The sequence below is a fragment of the Oncorhynchus mykiss genome, chromosome 1 (assembly GCF_057628025.1).
Source record: "Oncorhynchus mykiss isolate SJ-2025 chromosome 1, ASM5762802v1, whole genome shotgun sequence".
Classification (NCBI taxonomy): domain Eukaryota; kingdom Metazoa; phylum Chordata; class Actinopteri; order Salmoniformes; family Salmonidae; genus Oncorhynchus; species Oncorhynchus mykiss.
The window spans coordinates 75,470,352-75,497,667 of NC_143022.1; the positions used below are offsets into that span (position 1 = coordinate 75,470,352).

General features: G+C 39.1%; 2 protein-coding genes across 17 annotated transcripts; both read right to left on the reverse strand.

The window, feature by feature from the left end:
• Nucleotides 1-6,909: 6,909 nt before the first annotated feature.
• On the reverse strand, nucleotides 6,910-16,398 carry LOC110528758 (uncharacterized). Of its 16 annotated transcripts, none has more exons than XM_090240227.1 (12): nucleotides 16,125-16,398; nucleotides 13,984-14,307; nucleotides 13,212-13,547; nucleotides 12,745-12,880; nucleotides 11,163-11,251; nucleotides 10,967-11,007; nucleotides 10,570-10,638; nucleotides 10,264-10,335; nucleotides 8,368-8,421; nucleotides 8,077-8,142; nucleotides 7,858-7,911; nucleotides 6,910-7,672 (listed from the first exon to the last, which is right to left on the reverse strand). In XM_090240227.1, the coding sequence occupies exons 1-11, from the start codon at nucleotides 16,180-16,182 to the stop codon at nucleotides 7,858-7,860; spliced, it is 1,299 nt and encodes a 432-aa protein (XP_090096353.1). In that variant the 5' UTR covers nucleotides 16,183-16,398; the 3' UTR covers nucleotides 6,910-7,672. The 16 variants fall into 16 exon arrangements, with proteins under 16 accessions (XP_090096353.1, XP_090096349.1, XP_090096381.1 ...); XM_090240223.1 differs by having other exon boundaries at nucleotides 6,910-7,675; XM_090240255.1 differs by having other exon boundaries at nucleotides 6,910-7,675; nucleotides 12,745-12,811; nucleotides 16,125-16,323.
• A 5,948-nt stretch (nucleotides 16,399-22,346) lies between these two features.
• LOC118965494 (polymeric immunoglobulin receptor) lies at nucleotides 22,347-26,803 on the reverse strand. The gene is made up of 5 exons (XM_036984831.2): nucleotides 26,649-26,803; nucleotides 25,564-25,887; nucleotides 24,695-25,027; nucleotides 23,977-24,031; nucleotides 22,347-23,174 (listed from the first exon to the last, which is right to left on the reverse strand). Exons 1-5 carry the CDS (start codon nucleotides 26,704-26,706, stop codon nucleotides 23,051-23,053), a joined length of 894 nt encoding a protein of 297 aa, XP_036840726.2. The 5' UTR covers nucleotides 26,707-26,803; the 3' UTR covers nucleotides 22,347-23,050.
• Between the last annotated feature and the right edge of the window lie 513 nt (nucleotides 26,804-27,316).

A 27,316-nucleotide genomic window follows, 5' to 3' on the forward strand; every position in this document is an offset into this window, starting at 1 on the left:
GAGACATAAAAACAGATACTGGTAACTGCCAAAGTAAAGGAGACACGAGTAAATGAGGGATACAAAGTTTAATGAAAGCAGGAGGTTCCACACAGATGTGGTTCCTGAGTTAATTAAGCAATGAATATCCCACCAGGCTTAGGGTCATGTATACACATGCCTAGTTGCCCATTATTTTGGCAAGTATAGCTAGAAGAAGAGAGCTAAGTGACTTTGAAAGAGGGGTCTTAAAGGAGCATAGGGGTTTAAAGTGTGTGTGTGTGTGTGTGTGTGTGTGTGTGTGTGTGTGTGTGTGTGTGTGTGTTTTTTTTTATTTTTTTATTTCACCTTTATTTAACCAGGTAGGCAAATTGAGAACAAGTTCTCATTTACAATTGCGACCTGGCCAAGATAAAGCAAAGCAGTTCAACAGATACAACGACACAGAGTTACACATGGAGTAAAACAAACATACAGTCAATAAATAATACAGTGTAAACAAGTCTATATACAATGTAAGCAAATGAGGTGAGAAGGGAGGTAAAGGCAAAAAAGGCCATGGTGGCAAAGTAAATACAATATAGCAAGTAAAACACTGGAATGGTAGTTTTGCAATGGAAGAATGTGCAAAGTAGAAATAAAAATAATGGGGTGCAAAGGAGCAAAATAAATAAATAAATTAAATACAGTTGGGAAAGAGGTAGTTGATTGGGCTAAATTATAGGTGGGCTATGTACAGGTGCAGTAATCTGTGAGCTGCTCTGACAGTTGGTGCTTAAAGCTAGTGAGGGAGATAAGTGTTTCCAGTTTCAGAGATTTTTGTAGTTCGTTCCAGTCATTGGCAGCAGAGAACTGGAAGGAGAGGCGGCCAAAGAAAGAATTGGTTTTGGGGGTGACTAGAGAGATGTACCTGCTGGAGCGTGTGCTACAGGTGGGAGATGCTATGGTGACCAGCGAGCTGAGATAAGGGGGGACTTTACCTAGCAGGGTCTTGTAGATGACATGGAGCCAGTGGGTTTGGCGACGAGTATGAAGCGAGGGCCAGCCAACGAGAGCGTACAGGTCGCAATGGTGGGTAGTATATGGGGCTTTGGTGACAAAACGGATTGCACTGTGATAGACTGCATCCAATTTGTTGAGTAGGGTATTGGAGGCTATTTTGTAAATGACATCGCCAAAGTCGAGGATTGGTAGGATGGTCAGTTTTACAAGGGTATGTTTGGCAGCATGAGTGAAGGATGCTTTGTTGCGAAATAGGAAGCCAATTCTAGATTTAACTTTGGATTGGAGATGTTTGATATGGGTCTGGAAGGAGAGTTTACAGTCTAACCAGACACCTAAGTATTTGTAGTTGTCCACGTATTCTAAGTCAGAGCCGTCCAGTGTCTCATTCACCAGATCTCAATCCAATTGAACACTTATGGGAGATTCTGGAAAAGCACCTGTGACAGCGTTTTCCGCCACCATCAACAATACACCAAATTATGGAATTTCTCATGGAAACATTGTGTCGTATCCCCCAATAGCGTTCCTTGCACTTGTAGAATCTATGCCAACGCGCATCGAAGCTGTTCTGGCTCGTGGTGCTCAATGCCCTATTAAGACACTTTATGTTGGTGTTTCCTTTATTTTGGCAGTTACCTGTAAGTATTACAATTGTGCTATTGTCACAATGAACATGCCTCGGAAACATGCCTTGTCAAATCCATGTGTCATCTATTGCTGAAATGATGTCCATGTAATTAATTTGGATACTTTGCCTAGTAGAAAGGATGAGAGACTAATCTTCAAGAAAACATTTTCACAAGTTTTACCTGTGTAGCTTGGCTTGGAGAGAAAGAGATGGCATCGTTTAATGCTTTTAATGTTAGATAAGCATGTCTTTCCTTAAAATCTCTCAAACAAGTTTAATGAGAACACAGTTAATCAGCTCATTACTTATAACGCCTACTCCCCTGCTCCAGCGCTCGATGTCGCCGGTCTACTAACCACCAGTCTGGCAACCATCATTACGCACACCTGCTCCCCATCGTTACGCACACCTGGACCTCATCACTACCTTGATTACTCTCCCTTTATTCAGCCCTCAGTAGCCTCAGTCAGCAGGTAGTATTGGTTTGGTCATGTTCAGGGCGCTTCTCCTGTTTTGTTAATCTGCCTTTGTTTTATTATTAAACTCACTTTCTGCACATGATTCCTGCCTCCTAGTGTATAGGTTACAATTACTATTAAGGATTTATTCATAAACTCGTCTGCACTCATACCACTATGTATTCAACAGATTGATACCCTCAAATGTAGAATTGTAATCTTTTACAATAAAATACTTTACATACTAATGGCTGTTTCTTGTAGTGGCTGTTTCTTGTAGAATGGCTGTTTCTTGTGGAAGGCTCTTCATTCTGACCATTGTTATCATTTTCAATCTCAGAGGAATGATCATGTTTAGGATGGTTTATAGGCTACCTCCATTCATCTCATCTCATGAGATTTTGTGGGAACAAACAGGACAGATATGGTTGCAGACAGTGCTTTTACTTTGTAAGAATTTCTCAGAAATGGAAACCAAAAAAAAAAAGCCTATCCTGCTGGTGAGAAAATGAACCTTCAGTAACCCACTAGTAGCCAACAGAAACCTCTCTCTGGTGTAGGGCTCGTGAGCTGTAGACCACATTATCACCTGGATCTGCTGCCTGATAGAAGAAACACATAGACAGGTAGAGGTGAAGACTGATGTATGTTTTGATGGAATATACAGGTTGGAAACATATTAGTCTAATTAGTCATTCATGTTAAGTAGTAACACGGTTATAATTGTTATTACACTGTTGTAAATATGCTTACACTGACAAAATATGTGTCAGGTATTAAAACACATATTAAACATCAGCTATCAAAACAGATATCAGCACATTGGTCTACCTTGGTCTGTACTTTTTGTAGGGTTCTGCTCTTAGTTGGTGACCACAGTATGTATGTTACATCATCAACTTCAGGAAATTACTCCTGCAGGTCAACACAAAAAAAAACAGGTTTAATAAAATAATTAAGACCAAAATATTCAACAATCAATACAATCCACAATTTCAATTAGAATATACACAGATGTTATTTTAATACATTTTGACAGCATCAATATACTACGTCTCTCTGGCGAAAAGCAACACACTGTCTTAGACCACAAAGGAACAACAATTGACCAAGAAATGACACCAATTGCCTCAACCTCCCCAAGTTATTTCCAGTGTGACAATACCACAGTCAAAGCACACAGTAAGAGTAAGAAAGATAACATGCACACATTTCTCCACAGTATGTATACTTATTCCATATTGCACATATTTCTGGCATCCAGTCAGTTTCATAAAAATAGGCATACATACTTACAGTTAATGGCCTAAATACTAATTACTGTATGATTAAAATCCTGCGCAATCCTGCATCCTGTTCTCAATCAAGCATTTAACTGCGTGTATCTATTATTGGTTAACAGATTTGGATTATCACCCAAAGACAGCACCTTCGAGTCAGAGAGGGATAAGGATGAGAAAAGCATGCATCAAAAATGAAGGATAACATGAGATTTGCCTACCACTGAGGTGTTCATTGGTTGGGCATTGACCTTATTGTGCTCTGAAAGAAAGAGAGGGGCATCAATTACATTAATTACAGTAGCACAGTCCTGAATCTGTTCCAATAGTGCCCCTTAAACTTTGTCTCACTTCAAAAACACTTGTCTCCCTGGGGTTTCACATTGCTAAAAAAACACACCAGTCTCCTCAGTGCTGAATGATGCTGTACAAAATATGATCTATGATGAGTATTATCATAATAATGTGTGCAGGAGTCATTCAACTGTAACTCAACTTAGTCAAATATATACTATTGTTTAAAAATAATAGAATACATACTTATTGTACTTTCTAAACATCTTCCCTGCAATAAAGGCACCAACTGTCATCACCACCACCATGCTCAGAGGCATGAGCAATCTTTCAGGTCTCTGGAACTGATGGAGGACAAACAGCAAGCTTACATTTCATGATATGTTGTATAGAAAAAGACAGCTAAATAGATTATTACTAGACTAATCGAAACTAGTCTCAAAGCATTTCATATTATTCTGTATGTAATCCGAGACAATCCATTTTGTATGATATGTTATGTTTCGTATGGTATGTATTCATTTGTGGATGTCCATCACCCATTTTGTATTATATGTTATGAATTACAATTTGTATTATATTTTAAGAATTTGCAAAACATCTAATATGCTACAAATTCTAGCTAGGTGCCTTGCATTAGCTAAATGGCTAACGTTGGTTAGGGTTAGGGGTTAGGGTTAAGTTTAGGAGTTTGGTTAATGGGTTAAGGTTAGGGAAAGGTTTAGCTAAAATTATTAAGGTTAGTGTTAGGGGAAGGGTTCGCTAACATGCTAAGTAGTTGCAAAGTAGCTAAAAAGTAGTAAGTAGTTGAAAAGTTGCTAATTAGCTAAAGTTGTCCGTGATGTGATGTGTACTCACAACCTTTGGGTTGTGAGTACAACCCCGACCAACCACCCTACTTTTGCTTTTACCTTAAGTAACCATCTGTCTTATGTAAACATACCAAAAGTAAGATGTCATAGTAATTTGACTGTCCCAGATGTATATTTACGTTAGTTCATACAGTCTATGAGACCAGGCTGGATCATTTGTTATATGCTGCTGTCACAAATGGATAGGCTACTAGTATACCCTTTTCAAATGGATAGGCTACTAGTATACCCTTTTCAAATGCTGTTTTTTCTAAATATTGCATCTGAAAATGAAATCAAAATATTGTTTTATTTCTATTTAATATAATTTGTTTGGGATTAATAATTAAGAGATGGATCTGAGAGCGGCCTGACCTATGGTGGTTGTCGTCTACGTCCCCTTTAGCTCCCAGGGTTGTGTTGCGTACAGGAACAGAAGGGTTGTCTGCAGACTGAGACTTGTCATTCCTGACAGCAGGCTCAGAATTTGGACTGGCAGAGGGTTGCTGAGTGTTTGAAGACACATTAAATAGCTGGTATACCAGAAAGACAGCCTGAACTGCAGTGTATGAAAAACAAGCCGTCATCAACAGCATGTTTCAATTACAATAACATTTGCTCAGCAAATAAAGCAACTTCAGATCTAGCTGTATAGCAAGACTCAATTCGAAAATCTGATTGGTGCACATGAAACCCAAGCAAGATGATACTTAATTACATAACACTGTTGTGTTTACTTGTGGTGGTAGTGGTACTCTGTGTTTTGATTGGTTGATTGAAATTATGAATGCTGATTGGCTGAACAGTAAAACATTTATTTTACTTTTCTAATTACATTGTTAACCAGTTTTAAAATAGCAATAAGGCACCTCGTGGGTTTGTGGTATATGACCAATATAGCATGGCTGCGGTCTGTGTTTAGGCACTCTCCGCTGCGTCGTACATAAGAATAGCCCTTAGCAGTAGTATGTTGGCAATATACCACACCCCCTCATGCCTTATTCCTTAATTGATATGAATAGGCATCTGTAGGTCTCCCATTGCACACCAGTACCAGTCAGTGTTTTTCATCTTCAGTCCACTTAATAAGGGTCAACATCAAAACATAACCGCTGGATTGACCATTGATTGGCTGTAATGTTAATGATGTGCCATCCAAAGTCTCAGGATACCCCAAACACAAGGCACCAAACCATGTTCGGGCCATGGGTGTAACAGTAGCAATGGACAGTGACACACCCTCCTTCAACTCCAGTCAACTGTTGTCGGTCCATGTAAAGTTCTGTATTATCTACACACAAAGTAAACAACACTGAGAGAGATTAAGATCTGGACAATGTATGGTCTAGCTTATTCATCAAACAGATTAACATGACTTGGAAATATCCACCATAAAAGTATTGTCGTCGAAAAATGTACAATGGGGCAACATTAGGCTGGATACTCAACAACAGGATAGTCAATGGAAAATGAAGAACAGATGCAAACAGTGTCTGCATCTTACCTGGAGTGAATGATAAGGACATTTGTATCCTGTAAACTGTCATTTTATCCGCCACATCACAACAGTAATACCCATAGTCCCCTGGCTCCCGGTCAGCCATGGTCACAGTGAAGGTTCCCTGATTGATATCATAAGTGATTCTGGTCTTATCCCTGCTCTTAGGATGGTTATTGAGGACTACATAACAGCATCTGTTCCAACGATATCCTTTACACCAGTATTTCACATGATTTCTATATCTCTATAGCTCTGTAATGGATCCTCCTGTCTTCACAAGCACCACTCACATCATGACTTCCTGCAGACAACAAAACATGACACCCATTTAGGTTGTAATTAAAGCAACTCAACAATGTAAAGACATTTTACCAACAATATAAAATATATATATATACATTTTTTAAGTTTAAGAGATGTATTTATTAAAGAAACCAAATAAAATTGTTTCTGATTTCAATAAAATATTGATGTATTTTTTCACGACAGAAGCAATGTGTTTTCGCCAGTGTTCATTCCCCACCCAAAACTGTGATGTAGTTCAGATCTTTCTTACATAGAAATGCATTGAATAAAGAAGAGAGAATCAAAACACTGCGACTTCTTAATGATATAAACAGTTTAACTTGAGAGTCTGGAGAAGATGATACGTAGGAGGGAGAGGGATGTACAAGAACCATTTGTGGGTTTGGAGTCTGTATGTCTTGTGGTACTTATGTACAATTGTGTGCCAAGATCTGAGGCACCGAATCAAATGACTCCGTTTCGTAAACTTCATTGATTATCTGTTATTCTCTTCCTGCTTTTGTTTGGGTGATAATTCCCCCCTCAGTGGCAGATAGCAACAATTGCATTCAATAGGCTAGTTTTGACATAAGGCTCTTACTCAATATTCTTTAATAAAAATAAAACATTCAGGTTTATTCTGTTTTTATTGAAGAAACACACGTTAGTTAAATGTCCACATGGACATAATTGTGACAATTTAATACAAGACGTTCAGTCTATAATATATACAGGTTAGGGAGTGAACGTTAATTATAATAAGAGTTAAATGGAGAAAATCGGACCTCTCTGAAATGAAATTGGATGGCCCGCTCTTCAGCTAAATATATTTGACCTAAACCCTAGAAAGAAAACAAGTGACCCTCCCCTCTACCCAAAATAAATAATTTAAACAAAGTGGATTGCATTGAACATGTATCCCATTTATCCTCACCTCCTGTACAGACCAGAGCCTTAAATATTTCATATTTCTCCAATGCCAAATCAGTTTGTCCTGTTTGCAACGAAACTGTCGCTGTTTGCAAATAATTAAATCAGGAATCTGAGCATGGTGCTTTCAAAAGTTTGGCCTACCTTTCCACTTAAGACAGTCAGCCTACACTCTTAGAAAAAGATGTGCCATATCAAACCTAAAAGGGTTATTCGGCTGTCCCCTTACATACATTTTAATGCATCCTTTAAAAAGAAAAAGTGAACAATAAAAAATAATAAGGAGAAAGGGTTGGGGCAGGGGGTGACAAATAAAATAACCTTATATGTTTTACTGTCAATCTGGACACATTTCTTCTGATGCCTTAGTACACTGAGATGCTCCAGTATTTTCCCCCATAAAGATTGTCTGGTTCTTTGGGACCAAGGATTTAATGCTGTCACTGCTCTGCTGCTACTCCCTGCTGGAGAGAAAGTGAACCTTCAGTCACTCACCTAAAACCATCATTTGTGTGCAGTGTGGTTTTCCACTGGATTCACTATCATAGCAACATGTTGTCAGACGAAGTTAAAGGATGACAGCAAATGAAAAGGCAAACATGCTGCATGACTGAAGAGTAATGTTATGTTTATGCTTTACACAGACCTATCTCTGGTGTTGGGCCACTGTGCTGTAGACCACATCATCTGGTTCTGCTGCCTGTAAGAGAGGAGGAACACACACACACACACAGTCACACACACACAGTTATAATGGTGATATACAGCGCCTTCTGTATTGATGCAGTACACAGTAGACACATACAGGCACAAATAAGTTAGTCAAATCATCAAAACAGAATATCTGCTTTTTATGTAGGCCTACATTTGGTTGGGTCTTGTTCTTGGGGACCACAGTGCTGTATGTCACTGCATCATCAGGTAATGGAATCTGTTCATAGACAGACACACAGAGTTATTCAGAAAACACAAAACACATAATAATTGTTAGTCAGCCCAATCTTTGCATTTTCTTAATATTTTAACTGGTGTTATTTACCATGCTTAAACAGTCAGAGTATACACATTAGTTCATAATAACTATTAGCCTAGCTGTGGCTAGAACACTGCTAAACATGGAACATAACATCATTAAATTCTGTACATTTGGTTGGACCTTGTTCTTGGTGACCACGGTGCTGTATGTCACTGCATCATCAGGTAATGGGTCCTGTTACACAAGGAGTTATTCAGAAAACATATACATCCATTTTACATTCTACTGTCATGACATTGGCCTCTTTGAGTATAGCAACACCATCCCCCTCTCCCTGCCCCCCCCCCCCCCCTCCCCCCCTTGCCTCCTTCAACTAGGCTGCTGTGGTCAGAGGTCGTAAATTCCTGAGAAGACCTCATGGACACAGTTATAGAGAGTAGTTTTTCATGGAGACAAAGAAAATCCTTCCACCTCACAGAACTTGAGGTACGAACAAATTTCATGTTCCAGAGAAAGTGTAAAAGACCGGTGAAGAATCCAGCTACGAACTAGTCCATTTGTCACAACTTGGGCAACTTGGGAAACTTGGGAAAGAGAGACGGTGTGGCCACATTACCATAACGCTGTTTATATAATAGCCTCAGATATGAGGTTTACATCTAATTGTTGTATAATATGAATGAGTGAGTATGATACTGTTTGTATAATTGTGTAATATGATTGTGGACTGTTTAATGAAGAAAAATACAATTCCCTTTTGATTTGAACTAAATCAGAGGACCGCCCCTGAGTCCAGCTAGGGTCAGACATCCTGGGACAGCCCTTTTCTGCCATTCCGAATAAAACCCAACTTCGAGAAATTATCTCCAGACTAAGCTTACCTCAATTACAAGATGGCTAAAGGTGTAGACCATTGCTGAATCTTTTCAACCATACCACGTGGTTAAACTCTTAGAGTGTCGATACCGACAGAATAAGAACAAGTCTTTGGTATTGATTACTAGTCTGCAGCTAGGAATTCGGCATCATTGAACGCGAAGAACGACAACCACCAAAACATCCATTCTATAACGAATGTCACCCTGAACAATCCCCTCTAACCACAACCTTGAGAGTGAGAGAGGGAGAGAGACGGACAATTCTACAAAATAAATGAACTTTTCACCAGCGATCTAGATGACACACAGAGCGTAAATATATATATTGATTGCAATTGTTCCCGACTGAGTGAGCGTTCATGTGTAAGGATTAGCATTTCAATTGTTATAATTATTAACTCTGTAGTGACTTCTTAGTCGACCCCCCACTCCCCTTTTGTCAAACAAGCCACCATGCCGGTTCAGCCCAATAGGGTACATTCTATCATTTCATGTAACCATATTTACTGTTTGTTTATGCATTTCTGTGAATTACTTAGTTAGCAAAAAATAAATGATTTAAGACAATTGATGTATGGATGATTCATAGTGAAGACTGGGTTTGTGCAGATAACCAACAATTTACGACGTTTGGAATGACACTAACGTGAGGTAAAGTAAATAATTCATTAATTCAAAGACTAATTGATCAGATAAAATATCTGAAAAGTTATTTTAGGAAATTATAACTTTGTAATCTGAATATTTTTCCTTGGTGCCCCGATTTCATAGTTAATTACTTATGTGATTAATCAGTTGGTCGCATAGTAACTAATGACAGAGAATCTTTGATAAAAACTATCAGTCTTCAGTTAATGATAGTAAAGGCATGACACTACAATACATTACAGCTAACCAATAAGTTCTGCTTTTCAAGACAGAAAAACTCTACAAGACCAGCAGTGCTTGTGTGTTAATTTAGTTTTAAATGTACCCTTTGCTGCTTAGGAATCACAGTGCTGTATATAAAAATACGAGATTGAGTTGATTTAAAATGTTAGGCATGACTAACTATCAACCAAAGAGAACCCTACAATATCAAGAAGAGAAAGTCACAGATGAGTGAGAGGGAGGCCTCAGACTGGCCTCTGCCAGGGGCCTCCAAATCACTAAGTCCACCCCTGCAGATACGTGAGAAGATAACATGAGCATAGTTTACCTTTTTTGCTGTCCTGTGCTGCTTAGGGATCACAGTGCTGTACAAGTCACCGTGGCTCTCAGGGTTCAGGACCTGTTTGATGGAGGACAGAGAGTAACATGATCACATCATCTCAGCGAGAGACTGACACTGTGGACTTTCACTTTGAGTTGGTTTGGGTTGAGTTTGAAGTGGGGGGCTGAAGTTTGGTTGCAGATGGTTTAGGTTGGTTTGGAGGGGGTTAGGTTGGTTTGAGGAGGGTTGAGTTGGGTTGCAGAAGGTTTAGGTTGTGTTGGAGGAGATTCGGTCAAAAGGGTTAGGTTTAACCTGTTGTGTTGATCCTCTGATGTGACTCACAGTACTGTAGGTAATGTTCTGCTCAGAGTCAGAAGACTGCTGAAATAATGAAACACAAACCTTGTTAACATCAAACCATGTTTTTTTACAATAAGCCATAGAAGAATTTTGTACCTCATGCATACTGACATGAATTAGATATTTTTTTGCAGTTTAATTTTTCCCCAGTAGTTAAAGACGCACACTTAGCGCAGAACTTTTATTTTTTTATTTAGTCATCTTTAAACTGTTTATTTTAATATTCACATACTGTAAGAGATTGGGTTATAAAGTGTTAGTTATGACTAACTACTAACCAGAGTGAGCCCTAGAATATCAAGAAGTGAAAGGAACAGATGTGTGAGAAGATAACATGATCATAGCTTACCACTGTGGTGTTTGGTGGTTGGTCCTTTGCTTTCTTGTCCTCTGAAATATAAAAAAGAGGATGTTGGTACTAATGATCTTTCATGTCAAACCTTTCATTTGTGGAAGCAAGAACTCTACTGTATTTATAATATTCTGCAAATGACATTAGTCATAAACATTAGACAATTTTAAATATAATAAAAAAAAAGACTTACTATGTTTTCTCAACATCTTCAATGTGACCAAGGTAACAGCTATCAACACCACCAACAGGCTCAGAGGAATGAACAGGACTTCCAGCAAACTGGAATATAAAATACAATCAAATTGAATATATAGATAACCACAGGCATGGTGGTAAATGCTTAAGCAAGAACATTTAAGGAAGATGTTTCATTTTGTATACATTTTTCTTTATCTGAAAATGAAACAGACAGATAGTTTTGTAATGTGGGGAACTACAGTAATTTTTGTTAACCCAGACACTGGTCTCTGGTTTGATCAGCCTTGCTAGTCACAGGTGTCTCCACCAAGGTTATTATAGTTTTGTGTTTTGATTTGAGTTTTTATTTCTATTTGTTTTAATATTTTTATTTGTAATTCAGTTTAGTTTCAGTTAGTTTTCAGATCTGATTTACTAGTTTTATTTAGTTTAAGGTTAACTTTAACATTTATTTTTTATATTACTTAGATTCGGCTGTAGCCAACGCATGGGAGGTTAGGAGCCGTTTATGTGTTTATGGGATGTCACTTCTTGCAACTGTGGGACAGTAACGCACGAGGTGATGGGTGAGGTCGTTGGTAAGGTTGGGTTTAAAGGTAGACTCAGTGAGATTACATAGATGCACAAAGTAAACTGCAGTAGTATGTCAATAGCCGCAACAACCAGGAACATTGTAGCGAGAGGCTAAACTTCTCAGTAGTTTTGGTCAGTAGCTATGGTGTTGTAATAGTGTGAAGAGCACCCGTGCACATGGGCAGATACTCTGTGTTATTGCCAGAGCTTGCAACACCTTGAAAGTTATTTTACATATCAGTTAACCACATCATGGCTGCATTCCCCTGCTCAGACATTGCATGTATCAAATCAAATCCATGTTTATTTGTCACGTGTAGGTAGACCTTACAGTGAAATGCTTACTTACAGGCTCTATCCACCAATAGTTTCATGACACGTCATCGACTGTGCAGTCAGGCACCAGACTGTTTTACCATATGATGTGGTCAGGTGATATAACATGTACGTAAAATACCTATCCAGGTGTTGTAAGATCTGGCAGGCGTCAGCAACGTCTGAGCAGAGGAATATGACGGACATGTTATAGCGATCTGGTGTCTGACTGCACAGTCGATGACGTTGCACGCTACCATTGGTTGATGCATGTAATGTCTGAGCAGGGGAATGCAACCAATATCAGCAGTGCTGCTGGTGGCAACAACATCTCGCTGAGTATACCTTTAAAGGAAAGTCAGTCTCAATGTGACCCGTCAGATTCAGAAGCTATAAAACAACATTGAAAACCCCATTTCATTTTTGCCCCAAAACTAAAATTGAAGATGATCGTAATTATTTATGTTATATTTTAGTTCGCTTTGGAGTTAAAGAAAATAATTTCAGTATAGTTTTAGTTTTTTAAGCAGGTGTGTTAATTATTTTATTTCAGAAGTTCAACTAAATAGTTTCTTCATTATTCGTTTGTATTTATTATAATAACCTTATCCCCAACACCCTTACACTATCACCAACTATTTGGATGACTGTAAAAGTGAGGGAAATAGTGAAGAATGAATACTGACCTCTGGTGCTTCTCATCTGTGTTCTCGTTAGTTACAACATTGTCCCTGTTTGTAACAGATGGGGAAACTGTGGGCGGAGAAGTGTTAGACTCAGCACTGGTTAGTGACGCTTGGTGAGTGGATGGAGCTTGTGTTGCTGTGAGAGGCAGAAATGATAAATAAGCACCAAACTGACTGGTATATCATTAATATTCAAATGAATAAAATCGGGTAATTGTGATGTTGATTGAAACTAATCACTGCCAGGCTTCCTTAGCTAATGTGTGACACGCATTTGAATCTAATTCAATGAATCCATTTTCTTAATGATATTTAACATGAATGACCGGATAAATTCAAGAGAATGCATGGTCAATAGATTTCCACTTTGTTTCAGAAAAGGTCTTTCAATGTTCCTTAATCTCTAACAGTACTGGATGAATAAAAAGAGAATCAGACTTGGTTATATGGGATTGCTCTGTACTTACTTGTGGTGGTGCTCTGCGTTGTGGTTGGTTGATTGACAGTGATATGAACAGGCATGTGTAGTTTTCCCTTTTCGCACCTGTACCAGCCAGTGTTCTTCATCATCAATCCACTCATATTCACCATTAAGACATAACCGTTGGTGGTTTCTCTCTGTTCCTGCACTAACTTCACAAATGTTCCATCTAAAGCCCCAGAAAGTCCCACAGCCACACAAGAGCCTCCCATCCTGCACCACCCCCCTGTGCTTCCTTGTGAACTATAGTAACAGAGCACAGTGACACTCCCTCCTACAACTCCAGTCATCTGTTGTTGGTCCACGTAGAGTTCTGGAGTACCTGAACACAATGACAGAGGCTGTGATTGGAGGAGTCTGACAAAGAATACACCTATATATATTGGAGACTATCTAGTCATTATTGATATTCATATTACACTGAGAAAGTATAAGTTGAAACACTGGGTCAGTCACTGATAGTACGTACAATAGACAGACTATAGCATACAGAACAGACAGTGTGTTTGATGATGATGCAGAAACATGTGATTCTATCAAACACACTGTCTGTTCTGACCCAGGAGGTGCGCAGAGATGTAATATACCAATATAATATCCTCTATGGATTTCATTTGGTGAAAATATGCATGACTACTTTGTAGAGGGAAAAGTAACACACTCATCAACAGGACTGTTATGAAACATTAACATGTGAGACATTACTGAGCACTACTATTAATTCTGCATTAATGGACACAGCAGTGTTTGGATCTTACCTGGAGTAACAGATATCTGCAGTCTATCCCCATCATCTGCCTTGCTCTTCCTCTCCACAATACACCAGTAATAATCAGAATCACTAAGACTAAGATTTGTCATGGTCACAGTGAAGACTAGCTGGTTAATGTCATCAGAGATTGAGGTCTTTCCACTGGTCTTAGGATGGTCAGTGCGTACTACAGTAGAGCAACCTAACCAATAATATCCCCTACACCCGTATTTCACATTGTTTCTATATTTCTGATTATAGAGACATGGGATGGTGATGGAGCCTCCTTGCTTTACAGACACATGACTCACTGTGGACACACTCTGTGTATCTGTAGACACAACAACAGAGAAAATCCCATCAGATGATCAGCCAAACAACTTGATCTACTGTAATGATTGAATTTGTGACTTCTGTAAAAAAAATGGCAAACTGTGGTCACACCATGTGTTTGTAACACCATACAGTAACTGAGACATGTAACTGCTGATGTTGACACACCCATGTCCATCCATTAGAACAGAGGCAACGCTTGAACAATTAAAGTCATATTTAGCTTTGACATGGAAATTACTACACCACTAAACTATGGAGAAAATCTCTAATTAATCAACTAAAATATCTATTTAAAAATAAAAAAAGATTCAAGTTTGGGAATGTTTAGAATATACAGTTGAAGTCGGAGGTTTACATACACCTTAGCCAAATACATTTAAACTTTTTCACAATTCCTGGCATTTAATCCTTGTAAAAATTCCCTGTTTTAGGTCAGTTAGGATCACAACTTTATTTTAAGAATGTGAAATGTCAGAATAATAGCAGAAAGAATGATTTATTTCAGCTTTTATTCAATTTATCACAGTCCCAGTGGGTCAGAAGTTTACATACACTCAATTAGTATTTGGTAGCATTGCCTTGAAATTGTTTAACTTGGGTCAAACGTTTCGGGTAGTCTTCCACAAGCTTCCCACAATACGTTGGGTGAATTTTGTCCCATTCCTCCTGGCAGAGCTGGTGTAACTGAGTCAGGTTTGTAGGCCTCCTTGCTCGCACACGCCTTTTCTGTTCTGCCCACACATTTTCTATAGGATTGAGGTCAGGGCTTTGTGATGGCCACTCCAATACCTTGACTCTGTTGTCCTTAAGCCATTTTGCCACAACTTTGGAAGTATGCTTGGGGTCATTGTCCATTTGGAAGACCCATCTGCGACCAAGCTTTAAGTTCCTGACTGATGTCTTGAGATTTTGCTTCAATATATACACATAATTTTCCTTCCTCATGAAGCAATCTATTTTGTGAAGGTCACCAGTCCCTCCTGCAGCAAAGCACCCCCACAACATGATGCTGAAACCCCCGGGCTTCAGGGTTGGGATGGTATTCTTTGGCTTGCAAGCCTCCCCCTTTTTCCTCCAAACATAACAATGGTCATTATGGCCAAACAGGTCTATTTTTGTTTCATCAGACCAGAGGACATTTCTCCAAAAAGTATGATCTTTGTCCCCATGTGCAGTTGCAAACCGTAGTCTGTCTTTTTTTATGGTGGCTTCTTCCTTGCTGAGCGTCCGTTCAGGTTATGTTTATATAGGACTCGTTTTATTGTGGATATAGATACTTTCCTAACCGACTTGCCAAATCCATAGTTTGTTAACAAGATATTTGTGGAGTGGTTGAAAAACAAGTTTTAATGACTCCAACCTAAGTGTATGTAAACGTCTGACAACTGTGGTAAAACAATTGACTGGATTGTTCTTGACATCTACTGTAGTACATTGAACCCAGAAAAAAAACAATTCTGCAAAATATGTAACTTGCACATTTGTTTGAATTGATATTGATAGACACATCACTTTTTCTCTTCTATTTATTAATAATATGTTACTTCTCTTTTACTTGAAGTCTCATTTACATGTGCTACGCAACAACTAGAAATATACAACTGTTGAACTGTTTCACAAGATAAATTATTAAAAACAGCATGCATCTATCACCTGACCACAAAATGCTGAAATCCATAATGTGACCACAATGTCTATGGGCAAAGTAGACAGAACATTACAAGTGTTATGACTTTCAGCATGTTTTCACTGATTGACTTGGAGGAACTAAGCCCAATAATATCAAACAACTAAAGGTCTTCGTTCACTTACCTGAGACTCCAGTGAGGAAGAACAGGATGCGCAGGACAAGGAGGAGATGTGGAGCCATGAATGGATGAGAGAGAACGTCTCTGGTAGTATTTATGTTTGTGTGGGAGTACTGGTGTGTCCGCAATCAAGGCACCCAGTCAACTGGCTACTTCCTGATTCACATAGACATCACTATATTCAACTCTCTTCCTGCTTTAACAACATAGCTCAACCATTGCCCTGTTCCAGACCTTGTGTGTTCAATGATGTTGAACTGTTGAAAACCTGACCAAGGCTGATATGGTCAAAATGTGTCAAAATGTATGCTAAAACATATGCTTGTTTATATGATGATTATTTATGGAATATTCACCATCCTTAATACGCTGATAACCTCATAACCACTTTACACCTTGGCTATAGTCATCGAATGAGTTACAATGGTACAGATAAAGTGCATGTAAAACGTACCTTGGCTGGTTGGATCATTCCTACTTCGTGGTGGCTTTTCTGTCCTCAGGAAATATCACTTCTTATTCAGTATATATATTAAAAAGTGGTTTCCAATAGGCTTTAAATAGAACGTCAGGTGTCCTTTACCTTAAAAACACAAAAATATGGATCTTCAAAGAAAGTTTTACTCATTTTAGCACTTTTATTTCTGTGGATGTAGACGTTTGTACCATGTCCCTGGGTGTTATTCATCAACTTCCATGAGAAATATAAGCCAAAAATAATGTTTAAAATCTTTCTTCATTATTTCATAGTCTTTGTTAAAATAATTCTCTCAAGAATGTATTTCATGATTATTGTATTTATTCTTGTTGAAGATTTTTCTGTGTCCCTGATATCACTTTCCTCCCTGTTAGTTTGTACTTCTCCTTCAAGAAAACATCCTCTTCTTACAATTACACCACATTCATAAAGTGTCATAATTCTATTGGTGGGAAAACAACGGTGCATAACTGAATAAATATAAACACTCAGTTGTATCTATTTTTACATTTGTCATGTTGTTAGTCTGTATGTCATATTGTTGGTCTGTATGTCCCACTTAAAATATATTTGATAAAGAAGTTAAAATGATTCTAGCTCAATATTGCACACTCACAAAGCTATGGCTAATTTAGGTTACAAATTTCCATCCTGTTAGGTTCCACCCTGTTAGGATTATGCACCTAACAGGTTGGAAAATGCACCTAAACAGCTTGACTTATATGTTTTTCTGAAAGGCAAACATGTCCTTTTCTAACAGAATACAAAAAAACATACACATATTAATTATTTTTTTGTAAGGTTATGAGGTCCAAATATCACCAGATTATTGGAATGAGCTGGTTGTTCATTTAGGGATAGGCGTCTCGCTAGTGGGACACCTGTCGACAACATCCGGAGAAATTGAAGGGTGCGCAATTCAAATAAATAATCGTAATATTAAACATTCATGAACATACAAGTGTCTTATATAATTTAAAAGCTTAAATTCTTGTTAATCTAACTGCGTTGTCCGATTCACAATAGATTTTACAGCGAAAGCATAGCATGCGATTGTCTGAGGCCGGCGCCCCACATCAACATGTTTTTAAACCAGCACAGGCTTCACAAAATCACAAATAGCGATTAAATAAATCACTTACTTTTGAAGATCTTCCTCTGGTTGCAATCCCAAGGGTCCCAGCTACAACATGAATGGTCATTTTGTTAGATAAAATCCTTCTTTATATCCCAAAAAGTCAGTTTAGTTGGCATCATCGATTTCAGTAATCCACTCGTTCAACATGCAGACAAAGGAATCGAAAAGCTACCGCTAAACTTCGTCCAAACAGGTCAAACGACGTTTCTATGTAATCCTCAGGTATCCTAAAATGTAAATAAACTATAATATTTCATACGGAAAGTAGTATGTTCAATGAGAAAGTAAAATTAGTAAGCGATCCCTCCTAATCGTGCACCGAAAGACTGATATTTTACCGGTGGTCTCTTCACAAAAACTCAAAATTCTTGCTCATTTTTGATGAAACAAGCCAAACTTTGAATAAAGACTGTTGACATATACTGGAAGCCATAGGAATTGCAATCTGGGAGACAAATTTACGTAGGAACAATACGTTTCCATTATAAGAGCCTGGGACCTAAAAATAAAAAAAAATGTTGGTTGGTTTTTCTTTGGATTTCCACCTGCCATATCAATTCTGTATTAGTCTCAGACATTACGGATTCTGGGCCTAACAGGCAGTTTACTTTGGGCATGTCAGTCAAGTGTAAATTCAGGAAATTAGATCCTATCCCAAAGAAGCAGGTGTAATCTTAAGAGGCAAATGAGATCAGTAGAGTTTCATGTTCAGCAAGTTAGTATTTTAGCACATTTATTTGTCATTTAGAAATCTAGAGGAATTATTGATGGAACAGTACACAACAGCTGTGATTTGTTACATTAAACCATAAGAAACAACCATCAGGAAAAGGGTTGGATACACTGCCAACAGGCAACACTACATTGGTCAAGAGTTTCATTCCACACTACATGCACATTTGAGAAGAATAATTATATAAACCCATGAATCATACATCATGTACAGATGAAGCTACAGTACATACATCAATTATAGATATTGTTATTGGTAATGTGTGGTGTTTGGACAGAGTTTGGATAAATACAATGTAATGTTGGGAATAGAATCTGATACCCTAGTATTATTCTTAGACCCAGAGGGCCTTAAATGTTGAAGGTATACAAAAATGACAAAGGAAGGTTATGATAAAGAAAAAATAGATTAAGATAATGCCTAATGATTGACTGATTTGAATTCATTAGACCATTTTAAAAACAGACATAAGAGTGCTCCAGCCGGAGAAGCCTCCACAAACAATAACAAAATGAATCGAGGATAACACAACGAAGCTTGAAAACATGTATTTCCATGGTGGTCCTTTTAAGGGGGAGAGGTACATTGCCCTTGTCTCATTTACTCCTAACACAATACATTTGACACAATATAAAACAAAATAGGCACCAAAAACCAACCCACATGCTCTCCCTGGCATTACCTCTCACCCACGTGCTGGAGGCCTAACGCTCACGTTTGAGATTTACTGCTGTTAAGCAAATATTTTCAGTGAGAATGTGAAACCAACCAGGGAGGTTATTCATTATTTTGTTCTTTGGAAGACAATTCCAAATAATGAGAACTGAGTACAAAAGGGTTTCTTTTCCCATACCTACATTGGAATGGATCAGTTTCAGTCCCTCTAGAATAGTTATAGTTATCCCTGAACCCTGGCCAAGTTAGAGTAGTTACATAGGTACTTGGGGACCATACTGTGGACAATCTTGTGGAAAAGACACAATTTAATCTGAGGGACTATCTCTACCACTTTCATCTTTCTGAGGCTTTCAAAGTGGGAGTGGTCAAGATGAGTACAGTGTGTGCTGGAAGTCTGAGAATAATCCAAATGTGTTCAGAGCTGTCTGCAGTTTGTTTTGAATTATCTAGGGGGCACTATTGTACCACGAAGAGCATGCAGAATCAAAGTGGCACTGAACAAGAGCCCCAGCCAATGACACCATTGCCTTCCTTTCTAACAGAAATGTGGAAGTTCTTGCCAGAAAAAGGATTTTATGATTCAATTTGGAGATAACTATTTGACCATGCTCTCTCCAGTCAGATGGTTATCTAGTACACATCCAAGATAGTTAACTGACTATTTTGCTGTGACTACTGTGTCACCTACTACCATCTTAAAGCTAGGGGGTTTCCTCAGTTGAACTTTGGACCTGAACAGGGTGGACTCTTATTGTCAGCTAGCCATTCATTGACTTCCAGAGGTTCTGCACGGAGGTCTTTCTTAACCACATTTCTGTCTTTGTGGGAAGTAAAGCATGGATTAAAGTGTGGTTTGTTGAAAATAGTCACTCAGTTCTTACTTATGGTGTTGGGATTCTGTTTTGTGGTTCGTTGACTGACAGTCATATGAACAGTTATCAGTAGGTCTCCCAATGCACACTGGTACCAGCCTGTGTACATCATTATAGTCCACCCATAGTCACTATCACACATGGCTGCGGGGACTTGTTTCCATTCAGCCACAAGAGCATTAGTAACGTCGGGCACTGATGTTGAGCGATTAGGCCTGGCTCGCAGTTGGCGTTCCAATGCATCCCGAAGGTGATAGATGTGGTTGAGATCAGGGTTTTGTGCAGGCCAGTTAAGTGAGTGGATGATGAGAGCAGGGCCGGCACTAGCTTTTTGGGGGCCCTAAGAGATTTGATTGTAGCACAATTTGCTGATGACTAACCAAATTTTGAATTTGCACATTGTGTATTGTACTATTCTAATTCTCAACAGAAGTTTATAGAAGCTATATTAGGTTTTCTATGTTTATACACGTTTTGCCGCGACTTATGCCATGATAATTAATGACAATGCAGTTTTAAGAAAAATACGTTTAGTAAAAAATAGATAAGTAAAAAATAACAAATAAAAGTAACAAATAATTAAAGAGCAAAATAACAGAAGCTAGGCTTTATACAAGGGGTACAGAGACAATGTGCGGGGGCACAGGTTAGTCGAGGTAATTGAGGTAATACTGTATGTACATGGAGGTAGAGTTAAAGTGACTATGCATAGATAATAAACAGAGAGTAGCAGCAGCATAAAAGGGCGGGGGTGGACAACAAATAGTCTGGGTAGCCATTTGACTATCTGTTCAGGAGTCTTATGGCTTGGGGGTATAAGCTGTTAAGAAGCCTTTTGGACCTAGACTTGGCACTCTGGTACCTCTTGCCGTGTGGTAGCAGAGAGAACAGTCTATGACTAGGGTGGCTGGAGTCTTTGACAATTTTTAGGGCCTTCCTCTGACACCGACTGGTATAGAGGTCCTGGATGGCAGGAAGCTTGGCCCCAGTGATGTACTGGGCCGTACACACTACCCTCTGTAGTGCCTTGTTGTCAGAGGCCGAGCAGTTTCCATACCAGGCTAAATCAATGGGGAAGTCAGGGCCCCTGGGGACATGCCCTGCGTGACCGGTTGTTATGTGATCATGATTAATACAGTAAAAGTTTAGATAGCTGGCTAGACTAATTTACCATTCTGAAAATGGTTAGCTGACATGGCTAATTGAGTGACTATCAAGTGACTGACAAAACAAGAGAAGAACTGGTGATGCACAGCCACATTTTGAACTTGCGCCTTGTGTATTCTATTATTTTAACTCTCGACAGTAAGATGAGACCTTGACTGAGTTTTTTCGGCTCGTTGGGGGCTCCCTAGAGGTCTTGGCCACTAAGTGACCGCTTATGTCACTTATACCTGGAGCCGGCCATGGATGAGAGAGAGAGTGTCTGTGAGTATTTATGTTTTATGGACACCCTGGTGGACCAAGAAACCAAGAAGAGGACCAAGAAATCCAAGCAACTGATACTACTTCCTGATCCATCATTCCTTTAAGGCTCTTCCTGTTTTAATGACACAATGCAACCATGTGCCCCGTGAAAGACCTTGTCTAAAACTGGTGTTGAACTGTTGAACCTGACCAAGGGTGATATAGTCAGCAGCATACCACCCTGCATACCACTGCTGGCTTGCTTCTGAAGCTAAGCAGGGTTGGTCCTGGTCAGTTCCTGGATGGGAGGCCAGATGCTGCTGGAAGTGGAGTTGGAGGGCCAGTAGGAGGCACTCTTTCCTCTGGTCAAAAAATAAATAAATGTCCCAATGCCCCATGGCAATGATTGGGGACACTGCCCTGTGTAGGGTGCTGTCTTTCGGATGGGACATTAAACGGGTGTCCTGACTCTCTGAGGTCATTAAAGATCCTATGGCACTTATTGTAAGAGTAGGGGTGTTAACCCCAGTGTCCTAGCTAAATTCCCAATCTGGACACCTAATAATCCCCAGTTTACAAATGGCTCATTTCTCCGCTGCAAATGAGAATGTGTTCTCAGTCAATTTACCTGGTAAAATAACAGATAAATAAAAATGAAGCTACTGTGTATACTGGTTAATTTGATGATTGTTTGTGGTTTATTCCCCATCCTCTATACACTAATAACCTGTCATGTATTAACTCCTGAGTCCGGTGTTGGTCTAGTTTCTTTATTAACAATGTTTATGAACAATTTAGTCTATTAGTCTATTTTTATTTATTAAGCTAGAGGAATTATTAATGGAACAGTTCAACCAGGCTGTGATTTGTTGAATTAATGTAACGGCCGTTGTTGGTGGAAGAAGGAGAGGGCCAAGGTGCAGCGTGGTATGTGTCCATATTTATTAGAATGAACACGGAAATAACCAAAATAACAAAGAGAAACGACCGAAAACCGTTCTGGCTGGTGCAGACACACAACAGAAAACAGAGAATAATCACCCACGAAACACAATAGAAAACAGGCTACCTAAATATGGTTCTCAATCAGGGACAACGATTGACAGCTGCCTCTGATTGAGAACCATACCAGGCCAAACACAGAAACAGCAAATCATAGAAAAACTAACATAGACAACCCACCCAAATCACGCCCTGACTATACTAAAACAAAGACATAATAAAAGAACTAAGGTCAGAACATGACAATTAAACCATGAGAAATAACCATCAGGAAAAGGGTTAGAGACACATCAGAGAATAATTTAATTCCACAACACATGTATGTACATAATAATATAATAATTTGAATAAAATGACTCATACAGATAAAGCTGGATAAAGAAAATAGAATGTGTTGTTGGAATATAATATGATATCTTAGTCTTATTCTAAGGGAATTCAAAATGAAAGGTACGCAAATATGTCAAATGAAGGTTGTGGTAAAGAAAAGAGGTTAAGCCTAATGACAGAGGCATATTATAGTTTTTTCCTCCCTGTACTTGGAAAAAAAGGTGCACGCCTTGCATTTGGTGCAAATCGTTGGTAAATTTGACCCTTGATCACTCCAGACAGACCTCGTTTTCTATACATCCTTGGTATCATCTTGATGTCGGTTTTTCCTCAACTTTACCACTCCAATGATGTTGCACAGGAGGAAGAGCAGTGCATTACCAACTTTCAGCAGGTAGAAGAATGTACGTTCCAATCTGTAGAAGAGTTAGTGCTGAGCAATTAGTGCTTTTTGAGGCCGGTCGGTTTCCATTCAATTCTTTATAAAATATCACAGTTTTCAATTTAGTTTTCTATTATTTGGTTTGAATGCTGTAACAACACAGAATAAAACAATGAATAAAAGTCCCATGATGGTAGTGACTGCCCATTACTAATCATCACTTATTAACCATTTATGCACATTACTTTACTTTAATCAAGTATTTCAGTTGTTGTGTATATTACATTTTTTCATTCCAAGTCAACATCTCGTCTCTGTAGAGCTGCTGCATGTGCTGTGTGACAAAATCTTGTAACTCTTGAAAGTAAATAAGGCATACTTTTATGACTGCTGAATGCCAGCTATTAATCACTTAGATCATGTAGGTAGAGATACCTCCCGAAGCAACCTCTGCTCTCTATATCACCTCTAACCGGGGCGGCAGGGTAGCCTAGTGGTTAGAGCGTTGGACTAGTAACCGGAAGGTTGCAAACCCCCGAGCTGACAAGGTACAAATCTGTTGTTCTGCCCCTGAACAGGCAGTTAACCCTAGGCCGTCATTGAAAATAAGGATTTGTTCTTAACTGACTTGCCTGGTTAAATAAAGGTAAAATAAATAAAAACAATTGTGCATTCTTTTGCCATTTCTGTAGAAGGAAGAATTTGCTGTAAAGTCATCCACAGACCTTTTGTAGGCTAGAACAATGTTTTGAAACCATGGTTTTCAACAGTCCACATTTCAGTCATGCACATTTAAATTGAGTGGTGATTTTTGAGGGGTGTTTGTGTACACTTACGTCTGGATGTTGCTGACTGACGGCTGAGAAGAGACTGCAGATTGGGCTGTTGGCACTGGAAATGTTGTCAGTGTCAAGGTAGAAGAAATATACAACACTTTCAGCATTTCTCAAACTAGCTTCTAATTTGGGAACTAAAGCATTATTTACTGATAGGTTTGGTTTCTGAGCTTTAACTATTGTGAATCATTAGTTCTAAAAGAGACACGAGGGGTGCCATAATGAAGCTTAGGAGGGGCTGAGTGCAGGGAACATGGTCACATGTGGCCGTACTGATAAGGGGAGGAACCGTTTAAGACCCATATCACTCAGCTCCCTGCCTAGCAATAATGATGCAATGTATAGCGATACGGAGGAGACTCCACCCTAAGTGGGGTATGTATACTACCACGGGTGAGGAGGAGACTCCACCCTAAGTGGGGTATGTATACTACCACGGGTGAGGAGGAGACTCCACCCTAAGTGGGGTATGTATACTACCACGGGTGAGGAGGAGACTCCACCCTAAGTGGGGTATGTATACTACCACGGGTGAGGAGGAGACTCCACCCTAAGTGGGGTATGTATACTACCTCGGGTGAAACCATGTCTTTGTCTAACGCAGCTGTATTGACTCTCTGGGAAGAATGAACTTGGTTTAAAGCTCTCATAGTGTCCGTTGAGTTTGACTCTGAATATTAGAACCTAACATTACCAATAATTGTCACTCAGTACTTACTGAAGGTGGTAGCATTTTGCTTTGTGGTTTGCTGATTGACAGTGATATGAACAGGCATCTGATAGTCTCCATTTGCACACCTGTACCAGCCAGTGTCCACCATCCTCAGTGCACTCATAGTCACCGTTAAAACATTGCCATTGGTGACAATATTGGTCTGCTGGTGTAATGTCACTGATGTTCCATCTAGAGTTCCAGAATTCAGCAGACATTTCCCACCCATCCTGCACCAAGTCCCTCTGGCTCCAGCTTCACTATAGTAACATTGCACAGTGACATTCTGTCCTACAACTCCAGTCACTTCTTGTTGATCCACATACAGTCCTGGAGTATCTGAACACAATGGAGATAGGAAGTTGTGATATGATGAGTCAGATAAAAGACCACACCCATAAGATTGGGAGATATCCTAAAGTCACCAATGTTATAAATATTGTCAAAGATACACTAGCCCCTATAAAATAACACAGAAGTGAATGATCTCATTACAGCAATATGCAACTGTCTATGGATTTCAATCAAATGCTTATTTTGTGCCTTTTTGCATTGAAGCCATTTTTAATAATCAAATAATATATTCAAGATTAAATTAAATGAATTATTTGTGTACACCTCCTGGGTCAGAACAGACTGTATGTTTGATAAAGCATATTTTGCTGTATCATTGGAAAAACCAGCAGTGATTGGTATGTTCGATCCTATTTTATAATTCAGCAATATTCCTCTATGGATTTAATTGGTGAAAGTATTTGTGATTGTCTCCTAGAGCTACAAAGGGAAAAGTAACACACTCATCAACAGGTTGTCCATGCAACATTACTGATCACTATTCATCCTGCATTACTGGATGTGCAAGCAGTGAATCTTACCTGGAGTAACAAATATCTGCAGTCTATTCCCATCACCTGCCTTGTTCTTCCTCTCCACAATACACCAGTAATAATCAGAATCACTAGAACTAAGATTTGTCATGGTCACAGTGAAGACTAGCTGGTTGATGTCATCAGAGAATGAGGTCTTTCCACTGGTCTTAGGATGGTCAGTGCGTACTACAGAAGAGCAACCAAGGATACTAGATCCCGCACACCAGTACTTCACACTGTTTCTATATCTCAGATCATAGAGACATGGGATGGTGATGGAGCCTCCTTGCTTTACAGACACATGTCTCACTGTGGACACACTCTGTATAGCTGTAGAGACAACAACAAACAACAAACCGTTTTGAATTAAAACATTTTACTCAACAAGTCCCACCAGCCGATCAACCAAATTACTTTGGAAATGTGGCCAAATGTGGTTGTGACAGCAGATAATGACTGAGATATCAACATTAAGTGCTGATGTTGTCACACCCAAGTCTAGCCATGATCAGAGGCAAAACTTTGACCATTAAAATCATACTTATCTTTGACATACTACACCCCTGAACTAAGAAGACATCTCTAGTTTCAATTAATTAATAAGTGCTGTTTGAAAAGAATACTGAGTTGAAGTTGTTGTAATATTTTGTATATTGTCACATACTCTGGATGGTTGTTCTGATACTGTAGTACTGTAGTACATCCTTGAATTTCTTTATTTTTATGTTAGTGTATAATATGTTACTCAACATTTGTTAGAAAACACATAGGTAATAATATTTGTAATCTACAAATATATTTGTAGACATGGGAGCTTTTGCCTTTTCTATTTCATCATTTTTTACTGAAAAAAAAGAGAAAAAAAGACTGCTGAAAAATACATATGTTGAATGTGGAGACCTATCATTAAAAACAGCTCTCATCAACACATCAGACCAAATATGACAATGCACAATGTGACTACCATGTCCTTGGGCAAAGTAGACAGAACGCTACAAGACCAATGAATGTCAGAATGTACTCAGTGTCTGATTTGGAGGAACTGAGCCCTGATACTAACATCAATGAAGAAACGGTGTACCCTCTCTTACCTGAAAGTCCAGCGAGGAAGAAAAGGATGTGCAGGACAAGGAGGAAATGTGGAGCCATGAATGGATGAGAGAGCGTGTGTGTTTAGGTACTTGTGACCTGGTGTGTGTCTTCTACTTCCCGATTCACACATAGACATCACTGTCTTTAACGCAACTCTGTGCCCTGCGCAACATCCTGGTGAAATAAAGGCTGAACCTGACGACGACCAACATGGTCAAAACATTGTAAATAACTCTATTTTCTTCGGTTGGGAGCATTACAAAGATAGAACATTACCTTCTATGACGATGCAAATGCACGTTGGTTCATAACAAAAGTTTATCTCAATACCCGTTGTTGGCAATGACAGAGGTCAAACGTTTTCTGTAAGTCTTCACAAGGTTTTCACACACTGTTGCTGGTATTTTGACCCACTCCTCCATGCAGATCTCCTCTAGAGCAGTGATGTTTTGGGGCTGTTGCTGGGCAACACAGACTTTCAACTCCCTCCAAAGATTTTCTATGAGGTTGAGATCTGGAGACTGGCTAGGCCACACCAGGACCTTGAAATGCTTCTTACGAAGCCACTCCTTCGTTGCCCGGGCGGTGTGTTTAGGATCATTGTCATGCTGAAAGACCCAGCCACGTTTCATCTTCAATGCCCTTGCTGATGGAAGGTTTTCACTCA